Raw genomic sequence first — 22,470 nt, 5'->3', positions numbered from 1 at the left:
TCTTTGACTTGAGAACAAAAAATCACAATTTTCGGCCATTCGTTGTCCGTAGGAACGAATATTTTACAACAAACCATGAGGCACATATTTACGCACATACATTTAAACAAATTTATAAACATTGTGCGTATGGTTCTTTCGATTTTGTTTACAATTACAAATTATGCGCGAACGTTTATTCTTTTGGTATATTATAGACAATTTTAATAACTAAAGAAAATAAATATACATATGTACATATATAGTATACAATTACATTGTATTTTAGCATATGTATATAAAATAATTAATTTATTAGATACATCAAAGCATTTTATGGAATAATTCATGATTTTTTACATTTGTAAGTATGTATTTAGATAACAAATATAAACGCAATTATACACAGAGTCGTTTGCGCATTGTATATAAACGAAACTGTAAGCGTACAGTAATTAACATTGAAATTAACATAAATTTTCTCATTTAACACAGAAAATGCTGATGTCTGCTATTTCGAGCGTGCCTAGTTATATTATAGTTACCTAGATTATTTGGTTTGTGGCAGTCATGCTCCCTGTCACAGATTTACGATTTTTTATAGGTAGAACTGATTGTCATAGTCGGGCTCGGGTGTCACCCGGTTAGGGGTGACCCTGCCGCACTCCCCTGGCTTCGCCACTGGGCCGTATACGCACTTAGTTTAATCGCACTAATCACTATATTCATTTCACTGGTGTTGCGGGAATGTACTCATGAATATTATTAAATAATCATGTAATAATTTATACTGCCACCTGATTCTTAAACAATATTAATAAATGTAAAAAAAATATAACTAAATAAAATGAAGTTCCTTCACGCAGTTCCTATCACCCAGAAATACCATGGTTATATATATATGAATGATCAGGAAGACGAGTGAAGTTGAAATCCGGATGTCTGCCCGTCCGTATGTCCGTGCGAGCGATAACTTGAGTAAAAATTGAGATATCTTAATGAAACTTGGAACACATATTCCTTGGCACCCTGAGGAGGTTTTAGAAGAGGCTTTAGATTATGGTCAAAATCAGTCCACTGCCACGCCCACAAAATGACGAAAACCGAAAACACATAAGGTGTCATAACTAAGCCATAAATAAAGTTATGAAAGTAAAATTTTATACAAAGGAACGCATTAGGGGGCCACATTTGGATAAAATTTTACCCCGCCCCCAAATTGGTTTTTTGTATATATCTCGCAAACCAAATGAACTATATAAACCAAACTTTCTGAAGTCGTTTCTCTTAGCTATTTCCTAAAAAGTCTAAAATGAAAGAAATCGGATAATAACCAAGCCCACCTCATATATTTACAATGGTTAGGTTGGAAATTACTAAAAGTGGGTTAACTCACTAAAGAAAAACGTCAGAAATACTAAATTTTATAGAAGAAATAGGAGAAAGAAGCTGCACTCATTTTTTTCCAAAATGGAAAAAGGACGTGGCGTCGCCCACTTATGGGTCAAAAACCATACCTCAGGAACTACTCGATTTTCTAACGATTTCTATGAAATTCGGTATATAATATTTTCTTGATGACACGTGTATATAACCTATTAATGCCCCGGATATCGAATATGAAGAACTCAGTGCCTTAGGGTAATATTTCACTGAAAATATCGGTAAATCTCTCAGATATCTTAAACCTTTATAGCATCATGTGACAGATATGTTACAAACCCTTTTAGAGGGTACAAAACATAGGAAAATCAATTTTTCTCTTTTTAGTATGATATAGAAGCACTGTCATACTCCGTATTTTTCAATTTTAAAATTCTCTGGTTTTTTATGTATTGGCATCACTTATAAAACGATACTTTCTTTTTCGCTGTGGTAAAGTTAGTGAATGCACGTGCTTGCAATTACCGAAAAGATAAAAATAAGAAAATTTTCAGTGTTTTAATAAAATATTTAGTGGAAAAGTCCAGGTAAGTTCACTATTATGTTTAATTTCTATAAGATAATACGAAAAATGTTCACTAATACAATATATAGTGAAGTTTAGGTTTGTACCATTTCTGTAACATTGAGTAACAAGGTAATAAGCAAGCGATGGCACGTTCGTCTATTTTATCACTTTTTAGACCTTGCAGTGTCTTTTGCTTGGCTCTTATACAAAAGAGCTTATAAAGAAAAAAATTAGAGGGCAATCAGTTGTCATCTGCTGATTTTCGTTTAGAAGTTGCCACGGTGTTGTGCAAATTGGGTACAAAGTCCCCTATGAAACGAAGAGGAATTGGAGCGGAGATACAATCTAAAAAGCATAAGGGCCCAGCCCTTCCTCCTATGACAGTTAGGCAAGATCAAGTTAGACACTGGCCGGTATGGGCAGTAGAACGAATTCGTTGCAAGCGTCCAGGATGTCTTGAAGTACCACACACGGTATGTGAAAAATGTGTTGTGGCTTTATGCTACAACAAGCAAAACAACTGCATCAAAGAATTTCACACTTCTTAAAAAACATGTAAATATTCACGAAATACAAACATTATTATTTAATGAGCTTAGAAACGTTGTTACATAACGTGACATATCTGTCACATACCCTTTTTTGTTGTTTTTCACCCAAATAAAAAAAAAATTGTTTAAACTATAAAACACGTATTTCATTTCTATCCGAAATCTATTAGAAACGATACAGCTTTTTCGTTTTTACTTAGTTGAGTTATAAAGGGTTAATTTAATTCAGAGAAAATCTTTTTCTTCTAATAGTGGGTCTCTGTACCAGAAATGGTTGAAATCGAATCATAAATTCTCCTAGCTCTCATATACCTAATAATAGGGTTTTCAGAAATACGATGGGCTTAATAGCTTATAAATCGGTTAATATGTGTGTTAATATGTGGGCATATAATCTTGGATATATGTAATTAATTTATGTTGGTAGTGAAAATGAGTGAAATTGGTTCAGAAATTACCTCAGCCTATATACAATATATGGTGGACTTTATGCCGAATATATGGGTCAAATTGTGTGTTATCTTTATAAATTGCGAGAGTATAAAATGTTCGGTTGCACCCGAACTTAGCCTTTTTATACTTGTTTTTTAACCAGATTTATATATAATATTCCAAGTACTTAAGTTCATATCTGCTATTCTTTGACGTTTCATTATTCTTGTTTGCACTAACGAATCCGGTGTTTTCCCTTAGCTGTCATTTAAGTAGAAATTAAACGCATAAAAGTTGGGTTTTTCAAAAGCTTACCATTTTTCACCAAAAATTTTCATCTACATTTAAATTACATTTGCAGTAAAAGCTATTTTCCGCTTCGAAATGACATTTTTAAGTGGCTCTCTTGGGTAATCTCTTCGAAACGTTGATAATAATGTGTACATTAGTCATCTGGAAATCCATCACATTTATATAAAACCACAAGTGTGATGACAAATCGACGTTGCAATAAAATTTAATTACTTTTTGCTACCCATTTGTCAAGAATGGAGAACTCAATTAATCGGGTAAGTGCGCTTGTATAGTATAGGTATGTATGTATGTGTTGTACATGTTGTTTTTGTTTTTGTTGGTGAGCGTAACAAGCGAATTCACATTCACAGTTTTGTGGTGGTGTGGCTTCGGCTGCCGAATAGTACGTTTACCAAGCTGTCGATAGCAAAAATCAACGCTCTGAACATTTTAATTGTTGTTTATACAAATATAAAAACGAACAGAAACTGATTTTCAATTTGCAGCAGTTATCGCTGTAGCGGCGACAGCGGCTGCTAGAAATGATTGCCAACTTTATTTGCAGAAGACTCAATGGAAGCGCTTACACACTTTGCTGCTGTTGTTGTTGATGTGGTGCTGGTTGATGCCGTTGATTGGCGGCGTTGTTGCCGTTGTTGTCGTTAACGACTGCTGATAAAAAGCCCGATAAACGCACTCCACTCAACAAAGTACTCAAACACATGTACTTCTCCGCTAAATACATACATATGTGCATGCATAATTGTAAACGTGTATAGGGTGGCTCAAGTGTAAATAGGTTTTTAAATTATAATAATTATTATAAAAAATATGAGGTTTACATAAATGTTTCGAAGAGATCTAAGGCAGAAGAATATAAAGTCTGCTTTGGATTCGTCTAGAGAGACTTCAGACTATGCCAACTCATCTGCTTTTTCGTTACCGAAAATATTTCTGTGATCTGGATTTTGTCAGATTTTGTCTAAGTGGAAGTTTATTTGCTATTGAGTCCAAAACTTAACTTACTTACTGAGTACACTAGAATTAATATTTGGCAACGACAAGACAAGCAATGCTGTCTAGCTTTCTCTGTATATGGTTGCTTTCTGTAACCTCTCGTACTTGTTCTGAAGAGCTCCACAGGCTTGTATGTACTTGAGCTGAAAGATGATGTCTGAATATAGTAGACGAATAGAGAGAGAAAAGACAAGATCAGCGGAATATTCTAATGCTCATGTGCCTACTCCCCCGTTCATTTTAAATCCGTCGGTATGGTTGCGATGGTATCCTCCACCGCTACTAAGCCTCTTCTTCATTTAAGTCACCAGTAAGCAAATATTGAAATCCGACTTTCGAAGAATATAGCCTGATATATTAATTTCTGTTTTGACCTGGATCTGGGTATGTTCATTAACTAACACACTCATGTTCGCATATTTTTGAGTTCCGAAGAAACCTACATTAGGACAGCCCATTACAATAAAACTGCTTGTTTAATTACACATGTAGATGCGTAAAAGTAAGGGTTTTTCCAGCATCATATCATTCTCATTTTGGGTAAACTTAATCGCAAACACTATTTGCCTTGACTGTCAACAGTTTTGCTCACAACAACGCAGCCATTCGATGCACTTTTCCCCTCCATTTGTGGTTCTCATTTGGCTCATCAAAGCTTTTAGCCATCACACTCTTGCCATCATCCGTTTTTTTGGCTGGATGGATTTTTTGCCCATACAATGCAACTAACTTTTCCTACTTCATTTGCAGCATAGTGTCGGAAGTTTTTGCGTAATTCGTCATGTTTTCGTTGATGACATGATCGACAATTTCGAAATGAAATTCGATTCCAAACCACAATCATCCGATATGTGGTTGCAGGTAAACGCTCCACACTGCTTCTTTCACAGTTAACGGTAAATATGTAGTAGATATGCCAGCCAATTTTTGCTACGACACAAGCTGCTGGCGAAATTGGAAAATTGTCGAAGCCTTTTGTGTTGGTCGTGATAATAGTGTGATGATAGCTGCTGTGCATTATCTTCAGAGTAATCACAATTGGACTCAGGCAAAGTAGGGAGGGTAAATTAACAATTAATGTCATTCTTTACTGAATATTAGATATAAGTTGATTTACAAATTGAAATGACTTTATGAAAGTCACAAAGCCGAATTAGATGGTAAGACTGGTTTGTAGAATTAAAGGAGAACGCGAAGTTCCAAAGGCGAGAGAAGAGAAAAAGTATGAAAGTTATGAGACATTAATTAAGCTCAATTCTTGATGGGTAAATATCAGTACCGAATTATGTGTATGTCAATATGAGAATGCGTACAAATAATAATGTTAAAACGAGTACTAATATGGGTATGAATGTGAGTAGAATATGGATGTGAGTATGAGTCAACTATGAAAACGAATATACGTTACATTTTTAAGTATAGGACTATATTTATAAATATGAATACATATAAACATATTATGAGTTCAAATATGTGAATGAATATGAGTAAAAATATGAGTATTAATATAAGTACAAATATGAACTCGACACATATGAATGTGAGTACGAATATGAATATATTTATTCGTGTGAATATAAGTACAAAAATGTTTATGAGTACAAAAATAATAATTTACAAAGGGTACGGTTATATAAACAGTCAATCAATCAAAACATTTTAATTATTGAGTACCAGTATATAAAGTTCAGGGCTGATTACGATCGCTATGTGAATTTATTAACTTAATAAATCTCACAAAATGTTCATTTGAGTTTATCAGTTTGTACTGAGCACTGTAGAGAGCACACTTAGATATACCTTCTATTAATTGTTGTCTGATGAAATATGCGGATATTTTTGGATCCATCAATATAGAAGGAATTATATGCCTAAACAATTTCAATTTTTATTGTTGAGTAAGAAATTATTGCTTCAGAAATTATTGCTATATATCAGAACCTATATATATATAAGATGCTACTTTTTTAGTTGCCGTAAGCGCTGATTATACAACAGACTACCTCAGAGAGAGAATAGAACTAAATATTGAAATATTTTTCTCACCATATAAATTCTCACTCACGATCTCCATATTTCACCAGCTCTCTCCCCTTTTATTCCGTTATCACTTCAGCAATCTCAATATTTTTCTCTCTTTCGGTCTACATGCTAATTTTTATCTGATATGCTTTGCTTTGCAAATAAATCCACGATATTACAAATGGCATTATTCTTTACTGAACAACATAGTTTTGATTAGCTCATTGAAAACTAAATCTCAGTAGTAATTTATACAATTTTATTCGCCGAATAATTTGATTTCACAAATTGCGAAAAAATTCCGCATTTCCAAAAAAAAAACAGAAAACACGTAGCGAATGAGCACAATTGATTTTGCACATAAAAGTGCACACATTTGCGCCACGAAGTTTCCTAAGTGCTCAAAACAACAAGCCCTTACCTGCATCACCCGAAAACAATTTGAATTTGTCAACGTGGCGTAGTTAGCGTCACCATCAACACAGCGCAATAAAAGGAAAACCAGCACGAGCGCGCAATAACACCTGCGCATCCTTCAACGGCGGTGGCGGCGGCGTCAGGGAACGACTGGCAGTTCAGCTCGCAACTCGACTTGACTCGACTTCACTCAACATTGTGCGCTGCTGCACGCTGCCTGCCGGCGCATCAACATCACCATCGCCGTCATCATTAGCAGCGATGCTGACGGCTATGTGGCAGGCGTACCCTCCTCCACACTATCTTCGCTCCAACTTACGCAGGCGTTACATGCAATTCAATCGTTGTGTGACAGCGTGTCTATGTGTGTGTGTGTGTGTCAGTTGTAACTGCCGACATATCGCCGCACAACCAGCAATGGAGCACAACAAGTTTTTGCCTACTTTAGGGCGCATTTGTACGCCACTTTAGCGCAGTTGGCAAAACTACAAAAGCTCACGTAGCCAGTACCTGCAGTGGCGGTTAAAATGTGACAAGCACCCAGTGACGTTATTAAATGGGGAAACTTCGTCTACCGATGGCAACTGCAACTGCAACACCAACAACAACAATAACGGCAGCAGTGACAGCAAAGGAAAGCCTATTTTCGGTGTGACGATCATCATTGTTGTTGTCGGGGGGCAACACAGCTGTGCGGCGTTGTTGTTGCAGCTTTGGTAGCATCTCGACTTGTATGTTTCGATGTTTCTATGTCACTCAAGCATTCAGCGTTGCTGTCAACGGCTTCGCGCTCAACATTCACTTATCGACACATACATACATGCATGCAGATAAACAAATGAAACAACAACAACAACAACAGCAAAATAACTAGGAGTAATTATATATGTATATGCATACCAATACATACATACGTATATCATTGCTACCAAGGTGTGTGTGTGTGTGTTTAAGTGCTTGTTGCTGCTGTTGTTGTTGGCTACCCTCTCGCCTAATGCAGCTTCCGTGCCAACTTACGAGATTTATTACCCAGATACGTGTTACAATTTACCGGCGTTGTAAATGAGCGTAGAACTGCATTACATACATACACCTACATACATAGGCACGCATCCATACACACGTGAATGTATGTATGTTTGCTGCTGCACTTGCAATTCTCAATTAAATTTTGTACATTCCTGACACGATTGTACAGAAACTGCAGCCGGCAGGCATTCGACTGTAGCTGTAGCTGTAACTGTAATTGTAACGGGAGGAAAACTGGGCCGTGCGCCGCAAAGTATGCTAACTGCAATTGCTATTTCAGCTGATGCTTTCGGCGTTGTTTACCGTTACATTGCAGCAATGTAGCGTTGTATGCGGGTTTTGTGTTATTTTTGAAGTGGCTGTTTTGTATTTTAGTACGTTCACTGCAGCAGCAGCATCAACTCCAACCAACTACTCGTCTACCTCGTCTATCTCGACTTTCGTTGACTTTAGGTAAAATTTATTTTGGTTGAAATTCCAAAGCAATTGCAACGGTTGTTACTGCTGAATAAGAATAAATTGTGTAGACGTACGATTGCTGTGAAAGCTTTTATATACTTTAATTGAATATTTTTAACAGCTAGGAATTTATTTCACATAAAACTTAATTGTCTACGTGACGAGGAACGCATTGAAGTGTGCATATTTGGCACAATGGGCTGCAGTAGTACATATGTACACATAAGAAGTGAAATTTTTTGAATTTTTCGTAACAGTGTTACACATTAGGTTAGTCAGCTGCTATATATATAAAAGTATTATTTTAATAGTATATACAGTCGACTCTCGTTAATTCGAAACTCGAGGGACTCTTGAAATATTACGAATTATCGAGTGTTTGAAATATCAAATGGTTCGAAATTTGTGAGAGAAAATAAATAAAACTTCGAGTTATTAAGTGTTGTCAACTCACACTACTTTTAATTGCAAGTGAGTGGGGATAGTCCAGCAATTTAAAATAGTCTGTGGGATAATTGAATACGTCATCCTGGTTTGTAGCTGTGTCAATTCTCCTTTAACGAAATTCTAAATTGTCACATTAAGATCAAAGAGATCCTTGTTTTTTTACCACCAATATAGGTCATTCAATCAGCCATTTATGTTTATTATATTATGGTTTCATATCAGGAAAAACACTATGAATAAGCTCCTCTTTCGAGGCCATGAAGTGACAGAAACCCTTAAAAATGTTATTAATCCATCGAGGTTTCAACTGCGTCGCTACCATTTTCAACTATTTCTACAATCGCAGTATGATATTGTTGGAAAAACACTCGTATGTTATTTGTTAATTTGCGATTCTTTATGTGTCGCCACAAATTAGATGATTTTAGGAATGTGATTAGTTCGTCAGCAACAGTTGGAAAAGTCTGGCGAAAATCACCTGCCAACAGAATCATGGCTTCGCCAAAAATATTTTCGTTGTCGCGTAAATCTTTTAAAGTCCTGTGCAGTACCTCCAGCGACTTGAATATCTGGAAAATCTTCTATATAGCTCTTTTTTGTTTGGCGATTTTGCAGACTGTTGTTTTGTTGATTTGTAATTTAGGAAGAATTTCAAGGCCGAATTGCCGTTTGTCTGCCTACTAAATGGTGCATGGCATTAACTGGGCGTTGAAAATGAGTGAAATCGGTTCAGGAATTACCTCAACCCTCATGTACTATATATGCTGATTTCCGTTATTATATTGGACTTTATTTGAAATCGTGTGTAATAAAATTTCATCAATAAATTGCGAGAGTATAAAATGTTCGGCTGCCTTTCCCTACTTGTTACAAATTGTTTTGGCTATCGACACAGCCTTATTCAATTGAACAATGATAAAAATATTTTATCAAAGCAACAATGACAACTTTCAAAATAGTTTTACTTTTTGTTTTTTTTTTATAATTTTGTTGTCAATTCAAATAAAATCATCTTCTTGTTATCTTCCTCACAATTTTATATTTATTATTCGATATATACTTACTTTCTAATCCTTCCCTGGCCTTCCATAAATATTTCAAAACTAAAATTAGCCAGATCGGTTTGGCCCTTCTCGACTTTTTCGAGACTAACGACACAAATTGTTTGTATGGGTGATTAGAAAATTGTGGATTTAAGACTTTTTCAGACAATTTTCCTAATTTTTCTCTCCGTAAGAACCATCCCGGTACCTCTAAAAACATTCTAAACAAAGAAAGAAGACAATCGGTTCAGCGGTTCTCGAGTTATGCGCTTAGCAACACATTTTGCGATTCATTTTTATATTATAGAAGATATAAAAATGACAAGAATTAAGGGGTACATTCGTGTACATACATGCATTCGTAATGTGAATTAATTAATATTTCGAAAGAACTTTGTTATACTGGTTTGCTTTAAAGCACAATTCTTCTGCTCACACTGCTCAATAACTTTTTTAAGAGGAAAAGTACCTGAAATGCTTTTTCGTCACTTTTGTTTTGTAGACAGAAGCTTTGTAAGGTATCAAGTGAGGATCTTGCTTCCTTAACTGACACCTCTGCCAAAGGTTCCGATGTATCGTCCTCATCTTTATCGTTACTTTGTATCTGTCGCAGTTAAATTTTCGCCATCGGTTAGTAAACCTGAGACAGCAACATTTTCATCCACTTGAACGAAATCAGAAAAACTCACACCGCAATCACTTGCTTTCTAGGGCTCATAACTAACGCTAACTTTTAATCTGCATACCAACGAAAGAGTAACAGTAACTGAATAACTAAACAAACCAATTCGTGAGAAGTGTGTGCGACAAATAGTCAAACTAATCATAACAAAAACAAAGGCTCGTGTATCTTGATACAAGTTTGAACTTGTCGCAAAATTTACTTACAATCTTTCCGCCTCTTCTATCTGCAACTTTGAATTGTCGAGTGTTGGACGCTGATGAGTTTGAATTAACGCGTCGTTTTGTTAAATAGCAATGATTTTTTCGTTCCAATTACCAAGTGTATGAAAATGTATTGATTTAGTTCGAAATATAAAGAGATTTTGTAGGGAACTCGTGATAACTTTGAATTATAGGGAGGTTCGAATTATCGCAGGTTTGAATTAACGAGAGTCGACTGTATACGATTCCCAGATATGTGACTTCCAAAAAACTATTGCCATGTGCCAGTGATTTCATTAACAACGAACCGGGAACTATTATAGATTTTATAATTATTATTATAGAGTTATATATTATCAGAAATGGTCTAAGGATCAAGTACATCGCTTTGATAAAATCTCAAAATCTAAAGGCTCTAGAAAAGGTGAAACAACAACAGCTCCTTCATGGAAGAGATAACTTTAGAAACTTCAAAGAATACATTTTTTTTTCATGATTCAAATATAAAAAGTGATCCATTTCGAGGTTCCCTACTTTTTTAAAGAATAAAACACAGAAAATTAAAATTTAATGAAATGTTCAGTATCATTCGAAAGAACATTCTCGTCAAATACTTTTAAATACTATCTCTTTCAAATGTAGGCCGCGGCTATGTCTATGTACAGATGGTCCATCCGTTTCCAAATTTTCAAATGACACGAGTGATTTTTTGCTCCAAGGCCTGGATCGAAGCGGGACTATCCGCTTTACATATCCCACATAGATTTTAGACTTTACATATCCCCACAACAAAAAGTCTAACGATTTGATATCACACGATCTTGATGGTCAATCGACCGGCCCAAAACGCGATATTATCTGCTCACCAAAGTCTTCTCTCAATAAAGCCATTGATTGATGGGATTTGTGGGAAGTGACGCCGTATTGTTGAGACCAAATGTCGTTGAGATCACGTGCTTCAATTTCAGGTATCAAATAGTCAGTTATCATGGCGAGATAACGATCGCCATTGATGGTTATATTCTCATCGGCATCATTTTTGAAAGAAATATGGACCAATGATTCCACCGGCCCACAAAACACACCAAACCATTGTTTTTCTGGATGAAATAGCAGCTCTTGAATCTCTTCAGGTTGCTTTTGCCTCGAATGTGGTATTTTTGCTTGTTTACATACCCATTGAGCCAGAAATCATCTCTGAACGGGATTTGCCTCAAATACGTCGGATTTTCTTGGAACTTTTCAAGAGCTCATAGAGCGAATCGATGTCGCTTGTGAAGTTCGAGTGGTCTCAGTTCTTGCACAAACTGTATTTTGTACGCTTTAAATTTAAGATCTCGACATAAAATGCGCCAAGCCGTTCCATACGTCAATCCGAGTTGCTGCGAACTGCGCCGAATCGACTCTCCACGGTCTACGCGTTTATTCTCAGCTATGACTGCTATATTTTCTTAACTGCGTACTGAACGTGGTCTATTCGTTTGAATATTATCCAATAATGAATGCTGGGTCTCAAGATGGATGAAGGTGTTACAAAGTAGGCCAATTATGTTGACCATAAGTTGAGCGAAGCCCGCGAAACACATGCGAAACACATTCCTTACAGTATTACAGAACGTGAATTTTGGTAATGAAATTGAACAATTTGTAAACGCTGTAATCTGTTAAAAGCGGCTATTAAAAAAGAACTTCTACTTGGATCACCCGATATACATATATAATCCTTTTGGAATATATAAGTCTTCTAGATCTCGCACGTAGTCAATATCTAGTCTATGTGACTTTGTTATATAGTTTTGTATTGTGTGTGGGCACAAATAGCTGTCACTTAAGGCTAAGGATTATTAATTGCTATTTTATGCTGATAATTTCTAAATAAAACAATTTATTTTATTTGAACGGTTCAAACCGCAGGAATCTTATTGAAAATATGCGTTTTTGTGCAATAACAACCGATGCAATACAATGCAATCATCATAAAAATATTTCTCATTAATATTTTAATTTCTTTAATACACTTTTTTACTATAAAGCGACATCATCGTTATTATACACACACAAACACATAAAACAGCAAAATACATGCATCATTTATGGATAATAAAGTATAGTTTTGCAAAATGTAGCAGTGAAAATTACCACCGCCGCACCCTACGCTGCTCACGAAACGTTCGCTTCTCATGCCAGCAACTATATATTGTTTATATGCGCGTCTGCGTAGTATATTACGCAAAGCTTACGCTGCTGACACGAATGACTTTAGCACACGTTATCGCATAAAAATTATTGTAAAACTATGACAAATGATGTGTCAATTTAAATCTATTGGGGAATAATGCCATAAAGTGCCGGTTAAAGCACACACATACACACCCACACCAGCAGTTTTTCATTGCCACATACACGCTCGTGTGCGGTCGTGGACTATGTGCAGACGCTCGCGTGTAGCCACAGCTGGTGCATTTCTGCGCTTGCTAGCTGCGAGTGTCATAAACTTTCGGTGCGACAGAAAAAATTTTGGCATAATAAAATCATCAGCAGCAGAATATTATTATTATCTGTATCATCATCAGTGCTGATGATGTCAGTGGCAAGGGTATCATTTTTTACAGTAGCAACCCATTTTTTGTTCGTCTCTTGTTAGTATGTGATTACATACATACTCATGTGGTTCGCGCATGCATGAATAAGGCGCAGTCATTGGAAGGGTTAACGCTGAGTGGTTGACGTAATGAGAGTAAATGATGTTCGTCTGCAATTTATGTATTGCTTCTTATTGAGCGGATGGATGACACATCACGCTGGGCAGATTCGTCCATGAGTTCTGCTGTAATATATTGTGTATCATTTATCATTTGCCAAAAGGATAAATTCATATTGGAAATAATCTTTAAGTTATATTTTATATAAATGATTTTGTGTGTCTTTGTGGAATAAGCAAATGTGACTTGCGTACATTAATATCGTTATATAATATATGAGTATATGAATAGATGGCGTAAGCGAAAAGGAAAAAAGAGTATGTGTATGAATATAAGTATGAGTATAACAATGAATGTTGGCAACGAAATAAATGCAATTATTTGCGATATGAGTATGAATACAAATATGTATATGAGTATAAAGTACTAATATGAGTATGCCTAAGTATGGGTAGGAATGCAATATAACATGAGTATATCAATAATAATGAAAAAGAGTATCAGTCCGCATTAATATGAGTACAAATAAATTTATGAGTGTTGAATGAAATGCGTACATTAATATCAATTTATAATTTTATGTATGAATACGAATTTCAATATTATGAGTTCGAGTATAATTATGAGTATGAGTATAAGTATGAGTATGACTACAAATGTGAGTATGAGTACAAAATTAAATATGAAAATAATTAGGGGTATGACAGCCAATATATAATATAGGAGTATGAGTACAGATATGTGCATATTAAAATACGAAGAGTCATATGGATATAAATATGAGTATGGATGTTACAATAAATAAATTATTTATAGACTTAAGAATAAACCAGAATAGAATCCAATCGCAAAATCGTATATATAGGTAAATCAATAAAAAAGTTTATAAATATACTTATTAGCATGAATAGCAACAAAATCATATATCTTTTAAGAATTTGTTTGCAACAAGAAAAGTTTAGTACATCCCGACATTATAGTATAACTAAAATTTTATACTGAAAGCGGTTCGTACAAGACGCAATCAAATTAATCTCCCATAAACAGATTCCATAAAATTTTACTCAGTCTAATTCAAATCCCAAAATAAACACAAACACACCGTCTCACATATATTGCGAACGAATAGCACTGATTGTAATATTCAGTTGGAAATAATGTCAAAATAATGGCCGTTCAACACATAGTTGGCGGCGAAGTTTGCCAGACAACAAAGTAGGCACCGTCACTTGCTTACACACAAACGCCGCCGACCGTCCGCTTACGAGTGTTTGGTGTGTATGCGTGCGAGTCCTAAATCCTTTTGAAAGTTTTGTGGCTTACATTAACACGCCATGACGCCTCGCCATTGTGAGATTTGCGGTATGCGGGCGTTCGCAGGCGATAGCGCCTGGTGCGTCGACAATTTTCTCAGTCACTGTCACTGATTTATTTAAAATGATTCAAAGGCGCTAAGCTTTAAGTATGTAAGGCGAGGCATAACTACGCCTTTTGCATGTCGACGGCGATAACTTTCACTAAAAATCACCGTACAAAAATATAGCGGAATATAAACGCACCAGCGCGACCAGCTTTAACAAGTGTATAATAATGTTGTTTCTAATACCCCGTAGAAAATCGAGGCTGGTCTAAACAAGCGCGGTGTTAATTAACAGCTCCTATGTAGCAACACTTTACATGATTTTTTTGCTGGGTTGCTAACTATCTTAATGTATAATAATTTTAATAACATTTGATGAGCTTCTATTATTATCTCTTCTACGCTCAACACTCTATCTAGTGCATAAATAGCATTTCTTCCTCCTGTCCATTCATTTCACTGCTGGGTTATAATATATATATATATACTTGTATTGTTTGCATGTGTATATGTGTGTAGGTGTATAATAGACTTGCATGAAGTACAAACTCAGCGCTGCTTCTTAAACTCAAATCGCAAAATACCACTAAGCCGTTTTGTTGCTACTGCCTTGGGGCTTTGTTGTTCCTATTGTTGTTGTTGCACATTAATGTTTCACAACTGTATGTTATTGTTATTATTGCTGTTATTTGTGTCATTGCTGTTTTTATGTATTTATTGTCTTCAACTTGCGGTTGTCTGCTTATTGTGTTGCTTATGCCGTTGCAGCAGCTGGAAAATCTCATTCAACCGGAATCTGTGTTGAGCCTACTCATGCAAAGTTGATTTTAATACATTTACAACGGCCTGTGCGTGTGTGTGTAGCGGCATTTCTTAGTTGACGCAACCTCAGGCAATGTTGATAATATTTACATAATCGCTTGAACCGCAAAAGTTTTCATTTTGATTAAGTTTGAACAATTAAATTTGCTTAATTGAATCGATTTTAAGGACATTGTCTCTAAGCGCCATCCCTTTGTTTGCCGGGATTGCGCTCTTCGTTGTCAGTCCAAGTTACTCATACGACGCGGCGTTCGTAGCAAGTCAATTGAAATCAATCAAAATGAAACATGAACGAGCGAAAACTTTTAGTTTAATTACAAATAAATATTGAACTGCTATGTATAACAACAGCTGTGTGTGTATATATTTCTCATAAATTGGTTATATGGCGTTGGAAAATAGCAATAGCGTTCATTTGAACTTAATTGATCAATTCTTTTATATAAATTTATAAATTGGCTTAAATGACGAAATCAATTAAGAAAAGTAATTGAATATGTTCGTTATCTATTTATTTTTACAGTTACATAAAAGTATGATTTGGTGGGAATATGGAAGTAAATTGCATTTTATTGTTTCTCGTTTATCGCAAGTTGCCAGCTGAATAATATAAAAGTAATCACAAAATAAGCAAGGGGACAGCCCATTCGCTTAAGATTCTGTAGAGATAAATATTTCACCAACAAACTCATTTGACATAAAAAAGAGCCGTTGGTAATCACTTGTGTGATGTGTAACCTCCCGGAGCTTCTGGCACTATCGTTTTGTGTGGACTAGTCTTCTACTGCTGGAACAATATTTCTCACCTATTAGACAAGGCTATCTGTCCGCTTTTGAACGATGGTTCATTCAGACTGTCCAATTGTTGACAGTATAGATCCGGATTAAATGTTTGGCCGTAGGAGGAGAAACAGTTCATAGTGTATAATTCCTTGCCAATCTCAGCATACATAGCAAAACTTCTTTGCTTCTATGTATTGTTTTACTCCTCGGAAATTCATACAGTGATCGGATGGACGATTTCCATAATTTCATTGATACCTCCAACCATAGCTCATCTAGAACGTTGAAAAAACCTGATAAAATCGATGAAACTTAAATTGCGCGAGAAGTTAAAACCAAACAAAACAGATTTAAGCAGTAACAAAACGATCCGAGAGATTTAAGGGGTTTAAAAATTTAAAAATTAAAAAATATATATATTTCTCTTTAAAAAATTCAATATGATTAATATATAAAATATTCTCCAAATTTTTCAAATCGATCCGATCGATAAAATTCTCTGCAATGACCTTTTGAAATAACATTATTCAGTTATTCAACAACGATTTTTTTTTATTTTTTAAAACTAATTTTATAGAATATATGGCGAAAACTTAACAAATTTATTCCAACATATATTTTTTTTCCTTCGTTCAATAAGGCAATTTATGTATCCACGTACTATCGAAATATTTTTGGTTTATTGATTTCAGATGAAACAATAACGAATTATGCTATCCACGGCAAAAACATTTTTTAGAGGTCAATGGAGAAGAGGGTCCAATGGCTCCGCTTTGGAATTTTTTAATATTTTTAATTAAATCTTGAAATACATGATTGTATGGATTAAAAAAAAGACTTTAGAACTACCTCCGAAACCCACAAAATATCCTTTTCGCACAGTCAATTTAATTTGATCTATTAAGATTAAAAAAATAAGAAACCAGTTTTTGTCCTTTGCACGGCCGGCTACTCGATAATGGTCAGTTGTTATACATTTTTGTTTTTGCTCTTAATTAGAAGTTGGTAAGTTTCGATAGTTTATTGCTATTTTATCAATAACCACAACCATTATTATCAGCAGCGACATCTAACGTCTAACGTATCATTAAATACAGCTAGGGATGGCAAAAAATTTTTTTAATCGATTAAATAATCAAATGATTAATTGAAAGATATAAAAAAATAATTGCAATTAATTGCAATTAATGTAAAAAAATCGATTAATCGATTAATTCCAATGTTTTCAAATAATACAAAATTGCATAAAGACCACCATCAGTTTCAGCGCCGAATCTTGTATTATAATGCTCTATCACAGAGTCCCAGACATATCCAAAAAGAGAAAATGGCCTACATTTGAAGTTAAGTAGCACAATGACATTAAATTTTTCAAAATATGCACAGCAATCGTAAAGTAAAACAATTGCCTCTTGCTTGAAAGGCTATGTTTTGCAACTTTGCGTAAAAATAAAACCAATAAAATATGTATGTATGTATGTGATTGGCGTTCAACCGTTTAGACGGTTATAACCGAATCGATGAGAGCGCGCCACTCCTCTCTTTCCTTCGAAGTTCCGCGCCAGTTGGAGATTCCAAGTGTAACCAGGTCACTCTCCACCTGATCCCTCCAACGGAGTGGAGGCCTTCTCCTTCCTCGGCTTCCTCCGGCGGGTACTGCATCGAACACTTTCAGAGCTGGAGTGTTTTCGTCCATTCGGACAACATGACCTACCAGCGTAGCCGCTGTCTTTTTATTCGCTGAACTCTTCCAATCGTCTGCGGAATTCGTCGTTGCAAATGTTCTGAGGTCCGTAAATCTTGCGCAAAATTCCTCTCGAAAACTCCTAGTGTCGTCTCATCTGATGTTGACATCGTCCAAGCTTCTGCACCATAAAGCAGGACGGGAATGATAAGCGACTTGTAGAGTTTGATTTTGGTTCGTCGAGAGAGGACTTTACTTTTCAATTGCCTACTCAGTCCAAAGTAGCAGTAAATAGGAGACTATATTCTTATTTCAGACATTCAAATTGTGTTGGTATATACACAAAAACAAAAACGTAAATAAAATTAAAATATCGTATTAAAAATTCATTTGTCTTAAAAGGAAAATATATTCATGAAGTCAAGAAAATTTAGAAGTCTGTTCAACCAAGTTTGAAGAAAAAGCAATTTCGATAAATGTTTTGTTGTCAAACGATTGCGTTTTTCGGTCGCAGTTGCACCCGCTTTTGATATTTGAGTTGATATTTAACGTAGTTATTGCTTATTTTATTAAAAAATTTCCATACTTCGCTTTTAACTGGCGCCATTGCACTTCAAACAACTGAACGTAAAATGCGTTTGACTTAACTGTAAATGCAGTGTTACCAGATATTCATTTTTTGATATTAAACTACGTTGACATATTAGAATTTAACTATGTTTACAACGTTTGCACTCATTAATGACTGATGTGACCAATTTCGACCCTTGTAAGCTAACTTAGATGAATATAAAATGTATTAAATTTGAAAATGCTGTTTGCGATTATTTTGCAATTACTCGAGTAATAGTCGAGTAATTTGAAAAGGTGTTTCGATGCAATTAAATCGTAAATTAAATGAAAATAATCGATTAATTTAATCAAATGATTAATCGTTGCCATCCCTAAATACAGCATAATTAACAGCGTGCGTGACATCGCGTGAGATCACTGAAACATCTATTTCAAAAATAAGGTATGCTGTACAGCAATATTTTTTGATAAGATACAAGTCTTTCGTAAGGTATAGAAGAAATATCTATTCAAAACTGCCCAGGAGCATAATTAGGCATTCATCTAGAGAGAGTCTGAATTATCGAAACATTTTTTATTGGATATTACTATGTAAGTAGTAAGCGGTACGATTGTCAAATTCTACTGATCTGTATATTATTATATTTGACATTTAGATATTAGGCGTAGGAGTACATCCCAGATTTTGAGGAGGATAGGCATATAACTGTATCTATTTTCAATGAGTTCTCTCATTTATTTTACCAGAAATCCCTTATTTCGCACTTATTCCAGATCACCTTAATAAAGTAAAAATTCGCACAAAACTTTGTCAGCGTCACTTTCAACATTTGTTTCCTGAATTATAACAGACCTACTGAAATACTAGAAATTCTTCAATAAATTTATAAAGTGATGCTTACAAACTTAACTGAGATGCGCAATATATTTATAACATAAGCTAACAAATCTGATCTTCTTAATTCTGCCAATCGAAAGGCAACATTGCATGAGTAAACACTCAGAAAAGCGTGGCAACAAACACTTAAGCGAGAGAAAATATATAAGATGAAATGAGCCGCCAAGAGGCAGAAGAGTAAGTAAGTAATGTAAATGGTATGAGGAATTCTTATTTGAAAGAAAAAAATTATGCAATTGTTTCTCATTCGCATATGAATATGAACGTTGCGTTCCTTTTCATTCACTGTTTTTGCTGCTCGTTGACATAAATCTATTGTATGATACGCACTCTCGCTTGTGATTTCATTTGCCAGTTGGTTGTTGACATCTTAGATCGCTTTTAAATACATTTAGCGTTACAAGTATGGCGCGTATGTATATACGGAATAGCAGATAGTCAGAAATATTGTTCAGCGGTGTATTCTTCCTTCATGACTTTTGGAATCGATAAATCTTTATACCAACCAACTGAAAATGGTAATTATGATATCATTATTTTTGAAAATTATATCAAATACTGAGCGCCAAATAGCCCATAAAGTTAAATGGAGATTAATCTTATATTCAGACACTAAAATAAAATTTAGAGGATTTCAATTCATTCAAATTTGACTATTGCCGAAACTCGAGCGTCATTCTGAACTTATACCGCTCCTAAGTATAATGTTTAACGCTAAGTTAAAGCTTGATATAATCCTTAGGTCAACGGCTTTTAAAGGGGGTGCCAATAGTCAGAATTACCTCTTCCGCAATACCAAGGTAGTCAGAACGACGGTACGCATATACAAATTTACTGATATTACGACTATCATGGGTATAAGAGCTCACCGCTATCTGAAACTCAATTGGGCTCGCCATCGCAATTATTCGCTATACGTATGTATGTAAAAATGTTATAAAAATGTTTTGCGAGAATATAAAGTGAAATTATTGAAACACAACAACACTTCTTAGTCAAACATTTGCCTTATTATCAGAGAGATAACCAGAAGATTTATATATATCCGAAATACAGGGGTTGTTGCATGATGTGGAGTTTCATTTTGCAATACAAATTAAAATTCCCGAAGTTGAGTCAACACATAATTATAAAAAGCTTATCGTAACATACCACAAATTCCTTTTATAAATAGCTTCATGGTCATACTTTGAGTATACATAAGTATACATTATATAGATTACTGCAGAATGTTGCAGTCATATTTCGACGCTCAAACAGTTCGCACAATTTGCGGAAAAATGTTGCGATTTACTTTCATTCTTTTGTTACATTCCAGATTAATTTTCCATATCGGATTTGGTCTCAAGCCGGATGATGATACAAGTAAAGTGTGCGATTGTCATTGTAATTGTGATGTGAAAATAGAAGTCGTTAACGATGATTTCGATGAAGATGTGGGAATTAGCGAAAATAAAATTGACACTAAAACGACAAACTTCGAAAAGCAGTTACTTGCGAATCGGTAAAAATTACTAATTATTTCTGCACCTTTTGAAAGTGTTAATATATTTTTTAAATCTTCAGTGTACATAGCATTTTCTGCATTTTTAATTAGTTATGTCGTAGTACTCATGGTTATTACATCTTTATTTCAGAGCAGCGAAACCATCGAGTTGTATGGAAGCACCAGATAAAAGTTTAAAAGGCGGTATTTACAAAATCGAATTAAAAAATATTAATGCCACCGACTTGGAGGTGTTTTGTGAAGAGAGCGTGGATTTTGGAGGATGGTTAGTTATACAACGGCGTCAAAGTGGCTCAGTAGATTTTAAAAGAGATTGGCATGACTATAAGGAGGGATTTGGCAACATAACGGAAAACTTTTGGATCGGTTTAGAAACACTGCACGCACTCACCAGCGGTTGTGAACAGGAGTTATATATTCATATGAAAGCACGCAATGGTACAGAATATTATGCTAAGTATTCTCACATTCTCATTGGTAACGAAAGAGAGGACTACATTTTGAAGAAATTGGGTAATTATAGCGGGAGTGCTGGTGATTGCCTAAGCTATCATTTGGGAATGAAATTTTCAACGCAAGATCGTGATAATGATTACTCCAAAGGAAATTGCGCTGAGTATTACCACGGCGGTTGGTGGTTTAAAGATTGCTATAGGGGGTAAATATCATTTGGGTTAACAGCGTTTATGATGATATATCTTTTATATGTATATATATTTCTTTTAGTTACTTAAATGGGCGCTTCGGACATAATTTAGGCGGTCTGAACTGGCATGATATTGAAAAAGATGTGTCTCTGGTGTTTGCGCAAATTATGATACGACCCAGCAGCATTTGCTGGAGGAAGTTAATGTTGGGCAATGGATATCAACAGGTTTAAGAAAATATTGCATATCAGTTGGTTGTATTTTAAATGAGCATCTGTAGAATCATGTGAAGTAGTTTGCAAATACACTTATATACAAATTACTAAAGTGAAGCTGAAAAAATAGTTATTTCCATTAAAATACAGAAAATACAAAATACAAACTGACAAATGTGGCACATGTATAAATTACCATTCGCAGCACTAAAGATCAATGACAAGCAGAAGTCGACCATATGAAATCGCTTAATCGCTTGCACACGTGCAATCATATGCTCATGGCGCTTTGTGGCGCACTTTTCTAGCCGGTCGAATATGACGCTAGTCGTTTTTTCCTACGTTTCATTTTCGGCATTTTTTCAATTCCACATACCGCTAACTCTGCCGCTGGGCATATGGTCGGCTACCTTCAAGCGATTGACTGTGGCGCCACTGGCTGTTAAAATCGCATGCCGCCTGTTGCTGTTGGTCCAGGCGCAACGGCTTTGCATGTGTGTTTGCTCATTGTTGGCCGCATAGTTAGTGGCTTTAATGGCCAGATAGTTGGTTTCGGTTGTTGGTTGCCCGCTTTGGTTTGGCGCACTGAATGCGCTTCAGCCAATCGGAAATGTAACAATTTATTTTATTGTGCTGGGGAAAGAGTTGTGAGTATTGTTGCAATTTAATTCTTTTAATATTGCTACAATACATAAAGGCTTTCATAGCAAATAAAAAGTAACAAATTATAGAATAATTTTATGCTATTGTAGA

The 22,470-nt window shown here is 35.2% G+C and overlaps 1 protein-coding gene across 1 annotated transcript; it reads left to right on the top strand.

Moving 5' to 3' along the window:
- The first annotated feature begins 20,558 nt into the window (after positions 1-20,558).
- On the top strand, positions 20,559-21,852 carry LOC105214755 (fibrinogen-like protein A). The gene is made up of 3 exons (XM_011188359.3): positions 20,559-20,852; positions 20,986-21,513; positions 21,582-21,852. The coding sequence occupies exons 1-3, from the start codon at positions 20,578-20,580 to the stop codon at positions 21,733-21,735; spliced, it is 957 nt and encodes a 318-aa protein (XP_011186661.3). The 5' UTR covers positions 20,559-20,577; the 3' UTR covers positions 21,736-21,852.
- The last annotated feature ends 618 nt before the right edge of the window (positions 21,853-22,470 follow it).

Source organism: Zeugodacus cucurbitae, chromosome 3 (genome assembly GCF_028554725.1).
Source record: "Zeugodacus cucurbitae isolate PBARC_wt_2022May chromosome 3, idZeuCucr1.2, whole genome shotgun sequence".
NCBI classification, from domain to species: domain Eukaryota; kingdom Metazoa; phylum Arthropoda; class Insecta; order Diptera; family Tephritidae; genus Zeugodacus; species Zeugodacus cucurbitae.
The sequence above is the reverse complement of the archived record's forward strand: the minus strand, read 5'-3'. Positions and strand labels throughout refer to the sequence as shown.